We start from the raw sequence: 8,915 nt of genomic DNA, 5'->3' as shown, positions 1-8,915 counted from the left end.
GGAGTAACTTTTGTTTGTGAATGTCCGTTGTCATTTGCTATTCCATGTACCATGAGTTTTGTAGAGTTGCAAAATGGACTTTGTAATAACATTCAAAGCCACATTTCAAAAAGGGTGAGCAATATTTTATACAGGAATCCTGTACAAGTATTTGGTGGGCTGATACAGTTTCAAATGATGCCCATCACTGACGATGCCAGTATGTAGCAGATGTTATGTATTTATCAACAAACCCGATTTCATGTGCCGATGATAGAGCTATACATTGAGTTCGAACAGCAGTCAGAGTTGGGTGCGGTCGGGGAGGAGGTCAATGTTGATGAGGTCGGGGATATAGATTGGGAAGAAGATAATAATGACAGTGAAGAGGAATTCGAAGCTAACTATGAAGTCGATGACGAAAACGATGATGGAGACTTGGCAGGCAATCCGGCGGTGCAAAATGAAGCAAATGCGATTGTAAGCCAGCACCCGTTTGGTGTTCCGTCTTTTATGCGGACTCTAGATCTCGAAGCCATGCATGCCCCGGAATTTCCTGAGTATGCGAATACGAGTATGTTATGATTATTAACTCAAGTTTTCTATAGTGCTTATTTTATTTTCCTTGTCTGACTGATGGTGGTGCGCATGTCGTAGGTGAAGGCAACGCTGCGAAGGAAGATGGCGAGTTTAGGGTCGGAATGGAATTTGGTTCGAGAGAGTCGGTGATATCTGCAATCAAAAGCTATACCATCTTTAGAGGAGTTGATTACACTGTGTATGAGTCTGAGCCGCAGACATTCTATGCGAAATGCAAAGGGTATGGTGCAGGGTGCGACTGGCTTATCCAAGCTAGCTTGATTCGAAAAAAAGCTTGTTGGGAGATCAGGAGATACAATGGCAAGCACACGTGCACCATGGGCACGATTTCACAAGATCATGCCAAGTTGGACTCGAACACAATTGCATATGCCATTAGGCCGTTGGTCGAAGCAGACCCCGCGATAAAGGTGAAATCTGTTATTGCAGAAGTCCAAGGTAGGTTCAACTACACTGTGAGTTACCGCAAGGCTTGGTTGGCAAAGCAAAAAGCTGTCGCAAAAGTTTTTGGTGATTGGGAAGTTTCTTACCAGACTTTGCCAGTATGGTTGAAAGCAATGACAGTGAAGATGCCAAGGTCTCGTGTTCAAATTAAAACACTCCCCGTTTATCGTAAGAGTGAGGAGATTCAGGGTGTAAGAGTTCTGCACCGCGTTTTTTGGAGCTTCTATCCGTGTATTGTAGCATTCAGACACTGCAAGCCACTGGTACAGGTTGATGGCACGCACCTGTACAAAAAATATAAAGGTGCACTTCTGGTAGCGGTTGCACAAGATGGGAATCAAAACATTGTGCCTATTGCATTTGTGATTGTCGAGGGCGAGACAGCAGACGCATGGGAGTTTTTCCTAACTAACTTGCGGCGATATGTTGTTACCATTGATGGTGTGGGTATTATTTCTGACCGCCATACCTCCATCGACGCTGCAATAGCTCGCAGTAATGGTGCATGGTCACCACCAAGGGCGTGGCACATGTACTGCATCAGGCACATCGGGTTCAACTTCTTAAGGAGGTTCAAGGCTCCATATTTGTATAAACTCGTGGTGAACACATGTATTTCAACTCGCTGTTATGGCTCTATTTATAGTAAATTTGTGGCATCTGCTTATGATTAAATGGTTTGTTCTACAGGTTATTCTAGAATGGAGTAGGAGTACAACAAAAACTACCAAAGGCTTAAAGAGCGGGGTAAGGCATATACTCAATGGTGCGATGAGATCGGTGTTGAGAGATGGGTGTTGGCATTCGATGGTGGTCATCATTGGGGACATATGACGACAAACTTGGTAGAGTGCATAAATTCTGTCCTGAAGGGTGCACGCAACCTTCCTGTGACTGCCCTTGTCCGGTCAACTTTCTATCGGCTGAATGAGTTGTTTACTCGGAAGAGTACCAAGGCTCATGAACGTCTCCGCAACGAATTCACGTATTCAGAATTTGCAATGAAGAGAGTTAAAGAAAACTTCCGACGTTAATAATAATAATAATAATATCAAAACGGCAACTAAATAATATTTATTTACCATTTATTATCACAACATAATAAAAAATATTATACAGTTCTATAATAGCTACAATAATAATAATAATAATAATAATAATAATAATAATAATAATAATAATAATAAACGGTAACTAAACGACATTATTACCATTATTATCTTAAAAAATAATAATAAATTATTAAAATATAATAAATAAATAATTATTTATTATTCATTTTTTGAAAATAATAATAAACATTATACAATATTCTATAATAACTAACAATAACGGTAACTAAATAATTATCTTAAAAATTAATTATAAAATATTAAAAAAATATTTATTTATTTATTTATAATTAAAAATTAATTATAAATACTACACAGTATTTTATAATAATAATAATAATAATAATAATAATAATAATAATAATAAAATATTATTTATTTTTCATTACAAAAACATAACGTTAACATTATTCTTATTAAACAGTATTATATGATCCAAGTACTCATAAAATTTAAACAGTATTATATGATCAAGTACTCATAAACATTATTCTTATTAAACATTATTCTCATAAAATTAAAAAAAAAATTACTTACCCATTAAGAATGATCTAAGTACTCAATAATGTGATCTTCAGGTTTAGTAAAATTTTGAACCATTTTTTATTTAATAACCAAATGGAGCTAAGCTTTTCACTCTTCTTCTTCCTCCCACAATCTTCTTCACACAACAACACTCTTCACTCTTCACTCTTCACTCCAGTAACTCCCTCACATAACACTTACTCTTCAGTAACTCTCCCCCTGTGTTTTGCATTTTAAACACCGCGCCAACAGCTTTCTCCAACATGTGGCGCGCATGCAGCTAGGAACGCTGCAAAACGCAACCCACGTTTGGCTGTGCAGGGCTGACAAACGCAACCTGCGTTTCGCTTAGCTCTATGCTGGTCAACACTGTCCCTCTCAGTATGCAGGCCATGTTTTGGACCCTGGTTTTGTTGCTTAGTCCAATCGCAGCCTACGTTTTGCAGGTCTGTAGATTTTTATTTTTTTGGCCACTGCAAAACGTTACCTGCGTTTTGCAGGTATCTGAATTCCCAGGTCCACATTGATGAAAAACTCACCATGCATCCATAATCAAAGTTATCACCATTATTCTCTCCATAATCAAATTAATTTCTGCTGTTAAGGAGATAATAAAAAATTTTGACAATGTGTATAATAAATTAGTTATTTAGTCTAATAGAAATAAATAATAAAAATTACTCCACAAATTATTTAAATTTAAAAATTTTTATTCAATTATTTTATATCAAATTTTAAATTTTTTAAAAATTAAGTTAGTTATTTCAAAAAAATAACCATCCGAAATCCTAATTTACTAAACCATTTCACTCTAATACTCTCTTCTTTTTCAATTGGTGGCCACCCCGCCTTCATCAATAATCATTCCACTTCACTGCTTGGCTTGCCACACGCCACTCACCCTTAGTAAAAATAACTATCCATTCAAGAATAAAAATAATCATCCGCATACCTAATAAATTGAGCATCCAACATATTTTAATTATATATAAATAAATCTAATCCAATTAAAATAATCATCTACATAAAAATTAAAATAACCATCTGCATACCTATTAAAATGCCATCCTAAATTGACAATTAAAATAAAAGAAGAAGGAGATGAATAAACAAAAGAAGCAACTATGATCATCCAATAATTTAATTTTTATTAAAAAAAATGTATAATTTGATATATGAGTCTTATGATTTGATGTAACCATACAACTGGAGAAACAAAAAATGAAAAAAAAAAGCTTGAACAGAGGAAGAGACACGAGTGAGAATCAAAAGTAAGCAATTAAGTGTTTGATTTGATATTGCCTTCAAACACGCGTGCGTCACATCTACCATACTCACACGATTAATTCAAACAACGGCGTCATTGAGCTTTTGGCCGCATATGCAGGAACCCATCGCGGCGTCGGTGGCACAGTCGGCCTGGGGTTGCAAGGGCGCATGTAAGAGAGACAAGCCTGGCACAACAGACACGCGACGGGGAGGTAGGACTTGCCATCTGCGATTATGGCTGCTAGAAGAGTGGCGCGAAAACAGCGGCAGAGGACGAGGCGCGTTGGGTTGACCGACAGAGGTGGAGGCAATGTCGGTGGGAGGCTGCGGCGGCATCGGTATGGCCGACGGGGAGTGCAGCAGCGTGATGTGAGGACCAGAGAAGATGGCGGCGAGTTTTAGACGTGTATTGGAGGTTACGATGAGATTAGGAATAGCCGTATGTAGTTTGAATGAATTTAAATGCTAATCCTAATTTTTTAAAATTTAAAATTTAAAATTAAATAATTAATGATCTTATTTTTAATTTTAATTTTATCTTTTTTTAATCCTATTATATACCTTGTATACTAAAATCATTGTTTTCCATACTTTCTCTTTAATTAATTATTGAATTCATAGGAATAGTAAATCGAGCAGATCCGTCCCACGAATTTTTTCATCCATTAATCAAGTATAGAGTGATGATCCAAAAAAGAGAGGTATAGAATGAATTTGAGTCAACATGTTTATTTTATGTTTAGATATGGAATGGGTAAGAAAATGGCTGTCTCATCCCATTGTTATAATAATAATAATAATAATAATAATAATAATAATAATAATAATAATAATAATAATATTTATATATATTTATATACGACGTGCTGATGGGGTTTGTAGTAATAGTACACATTATGAACGGAATGGTGGGACAGTGATGTTGGTTGATGGGCTGCAAGGGAATGAGGTTGCAAACGTAGGGGCTAATGATGAATATGTTGATGGAGCTGTCTCTGAAAACAGTGGTGAGGCTAACGAAGAACTAGTCAATAAAAGCCTAGAAACCAGTTTTATTGGCGACAGAAATCTAATGGTTCAGGACGATGGAGAGGATTATCATGACAGAGAAGATTGTATGCGGGAAGAAGGGAATGTTATTTATGATGAGATTAGTGATAATGAATGTTCAAAGTTGGAGGAGCAATTGATGGAAAACAAAAGGATTTGGGAGTTAGCGAAGGAATCAGGAGCAATGCTATATAATGAAGAAGACGACATTATGGCTATTCTCCAATAACAAAATGAAGAAATTGCTTATAAAAAAAGGATGGCAAAACAGAAGGCTAAAGCGAGACGAAGTAGGCCCAAAACTCACAAAAAGGTGTGTAATAATGTTTTAAAAAATTTTTTGTTCCTGGAATGTTAGGGGTTAAGGGGTGATGGAAAGTGTAGGATGGTAAAGGACCTTAGGAGAAAACACAGGTTGAATATGTTAGGTTTAGTTGAGACTAAAAGGCAGATAGTAATAAGGTTTGATGTGTTGGATATTTGGGGAAATGATGCGGGCTGGAAGTATGTAGAGTCTATTGGTGCATCTGGAGGACTGTTGTTAATATAGGATGATGTATGGTTTAAAAGGAGAAATTGCTATAAAGGTGAGAGATGGCTATGTGTTGAAGGGGTTTTGTCAGAGAATAATATTAATTGTGCTTTTTTCTTGGTTTATGGTGCACATACTCGATATGAGAAACTTGTTGTGTGGGAGGAGTTGAGTTACGTAGCTGGTTTGTTTCAGGGTCCCTGTTGTTTTTTGGGGGACTTTAATGAGATTGTACAGGTGGAGGAGAGGCGAGGTACTGGTAGCCTACCTTTGGCAGCAGAAGATTTCAAGAATTAGATAAACGACATGGGTTTGTGGACTTGCCAATTACTGACCGAAAGTTTACATGGTTTAGAGGACGCTCCTGTAGTCGTATTGATAGAGCTCGGGTTAACTTCGAATGGCTTGAGGAGTTTTTGGAGACTCGCTTGAGAGGTGGTGGTAGCGCGAAATTACACTTCGCACAACTAAACCAGCAAGTGCACTGGGTCGTCCAAGTAATACTTGAGTGAGTCAGGGTCGATCCCACGAGGATTGTGATTTGAAGCAAGCTATGGTTATCTTGTAGATCTTAGTCAGGTGGATAGAAGAGTTGTTTGTTTGTTTAATTCACATAAAAGGAAAATAAATAAAACGTTACTCAGTTGATGGTGAATGCAATGATATAAAGATGGTTAAGGCTTGGAGATGCTTTGTTCCTCTGGATCAATCCGGTCTTACGATCTTCTTCAATTGTGAATGATTTTTTCTATGGCAGGCTGTACGTGATCAACGCCTTTCTTAAGAGATTGCCAATGCTCCTCCAGATCTGAACCCTAGGGTTAGTGCGGATCCAGTCTGATTGAGGGTGAAGCTCCTGCAGTTCATTCTCCTTAGTGATCCTACTCAAAATGCCACAGACAAGGTCGAATCTTCCGGATCAAAGAATGCTGCGCCTTTGGTTCTAGCCTCTACCACAAAGACTCTAATCTCCCCAAATCTCGGCTAAACTGGTGTCTCGAGAAGTCCCCAACGAAGTTGTGGATTAGTCGTCTAGGAGATGTATGATCAAGCTAGTGGTTCATCATTGTCCGATGAAAGACTCACTCTGAACCCATGTAGAATGAGATAATCTTGTGCCAGTTTAATGCATTCATAATGATGAAGAACGAATATACATCTTAGAATAGAGAATCAAATACGTATTGAGATAGAACAGTAGTACTTTATTAATCCATAAAACTCAGCAGAGTTCCTCCCCTCAACCTAGGAGGTTTAGAAACTCATACTGATAGAAAATACAATCATAAACATGTAAAGTGTCAAAAAGTCTGTAAAACTCTTGAAAAGTGTAAAAGTTCTCAAATAAATACTAGACTAATGATTAAGGATTACATAAGAAGGGTAAAACAGTCTTTTAGTGCTAAAATCCACTTCTGGGGCCCACTTGGTGAGTGTTTGGGATGAGCTTAATTGAGATCCACGTGCTAAGAGGCCTCTAGGGTGTTGAACGCTGGCTAAGGGGTCCTTTATGGGTGTTGGATGCTGTTCTCTTCTCCTTTGGGCGTTGGACACCAGAATAGGGCTGCAGGCTGGCGTTGAACGCCAGTTTTGGACCTTCAATTCTGAAGCAAAGTATTGAGAACACTCCTTTTGGACTTCTGTAGCTCCAGAAAAGCTCTTTCGATTACAAGGAGGTCAGATTCGGATAGCATCTGCAGCACTTTCTCTGTCTCTAAATCAGACTTTTGCTCTAGCTCCTTAGTTTCAGCCAGAAAATACCTGAAATTGCATAAAAATACAAAAACTCAAAGTAGAATAAAAAATGTAAATTTTGCAATAAAACCTATAAAAGCTTAATAAAACTTGAACAAAACATACTAAAAACTCTATGAAAATGATGCCAAAAAGCGTATAAAATTATCTGCTCATCAGAACACCAAACTTAAATAGTTGCTTGTCTACAAGCAACTAAAAATAAAGTAGGATAAAAAGAAAAGTAAGATACAATAAATCTCAAAGTCTTCAATGAAGCTCAGTTTCAATTAGATGAGTGGGACTTAGTAGTTTTTTGCTTCTGAATAGTTTTGGCATCTCACTATCCATTAAAACCCAGAAGTGTTGGCATCGTTAGGAACTTAGAATCCAGATGAAATTATTGACTCTCCTAATTTAGTTCTTTTTTATTATTGAACAAAGCTTTTAGAGTCTTGGTCATGATCCTAAGCACTTTGTTTTCCAGTATTACCACCGGATATATAAATGTCACAGACACATAACTGGGTGAACCCTTTCGGATTGTGATTCAGCTTTGCTAGAATCCCCAGATAGAGGTGTCCAGAGTTCTTAAGCACACTCTTTTTGCTTTGGATCACGACTTTAACTGCTCAGTCTTAAGCTTTTCACTTGACACCTTCACACCACAAGCATATAGTTAGGGACACTTTTCAATTGAAGTGCTTAGGCCAAGATTTTGTTTCTTTTAGGCCTCATAACCATTGATGTTTAAAGCCTTGGATCCTTTTACCCTTGCCTTTTGGTTTAAAGGGTTATTGGCTTTTTGCTCTTGCCTTTTGGTTTAAAGAGCTAAACTGCTTTTTATTTCTTTTGGTTTTTTTCGCATGCATATATTTTTTTTTCTTTTTTTTGACATGCTTTTTCTTTTTCTTACTTCAAGAATCAATTTATTTCAGATTTTTCAGATTATCAATAATATTTCACTTTTTTCATCATTCTTTCAAGAGCCAACATTCTAAAATTCCAACTTCAAATATGCACTGTTTATTCATACATTAAGAAAACAAAAGCAATGCCACCACATCAAAATAATTGACTATTCTTATTATAAAACTTGAAATTCATGTATCTCTCAATTATTTTCAAATAAAATTTTCTTTTAAGTAGAGTGAGAGATATATGGAACATATTATAACTTTAAGACATAAATGATCATGCAATAAGAACAAAAGAACAGACAATAAAACATAACAGAAAAAAGAAAAATAACATAAGAAAATAGGATTAGAGAATGAATCCACCTTAATGGTGGCGGCTAGTACTCCTCCTTGAGGATCCAATATAGTGCTTGATCTCTTCAATGTCACGCCTTTGTCTTTGTTGTTCTTCCCTCATAGCCCTGTGATCTTCTCTTATTTCATTGAGGATGTGGGAATACTCTTGATGCTCCATTCTCAATTGCTCTATATTAGTGTTCAATTCTCCAAGAGAATTATGCAATTGGTCCCAATAGCCTTGAGGAGGAAATTGCATCCCTTGAGGTATCTCAGGAATTTCTTGCTGAGGCGATTGCACAAGCTCACGTGCATGCTCTCTAGTTTGCTCTATCCTCTTCTTAGTGATGGACTTGTCCTCCTCAATGAAGATGTCTCCCTCTATGACAATTCCAGCTGAATTGCATAGGTGAC

At 36.9% G+C, this 8,915-nt stretch overlaps 1 protein-coding gene across 1 annotated transcript; it reads left to right on the top strand.

Annotated features, from left to right (window-relative positions):
* Positions 1-249: 249 nt before the first annotated feature.
* Positions 250-2,057, top strand: LOC107610690 (uncharacterized). Its single transcript, XM_016312701.1, has 3 exons — positions 250-553; positions 637-1,625; positions 1,734-2,057. Exons 1-3 carry the CDS (start codon positions 250-252, stop codon positions 2,055-2,057), a joined length of 1,617 nt encoding a protein of 538 aa, XP_016168187.1.
* Positions 2,058-8,915: the final 6,858 nt, after the last annotated feature.

Source organism: Arachis ipaensis, chromosome B8 (genome assembly GCF_059453495.1).
Source record: "Arachis ipaensis isolate K30076 ecotype BB chromosome B8, ASM5945349v1, whole genome shotgun sequence".
Classification (NCBI taxonomy): domain Eukaryota; kingdom Viridiplantae; phylum Streptophyta; class Magnoliopsida; order Fabales; family Fabaceae; genus Arachis; species Arachis ipaensis.
The sequence above is the reverse complement of the archived record's forward strand: the minus strand, read 5'-3'. Positions and strand labels throughout refer to the sequence as shown.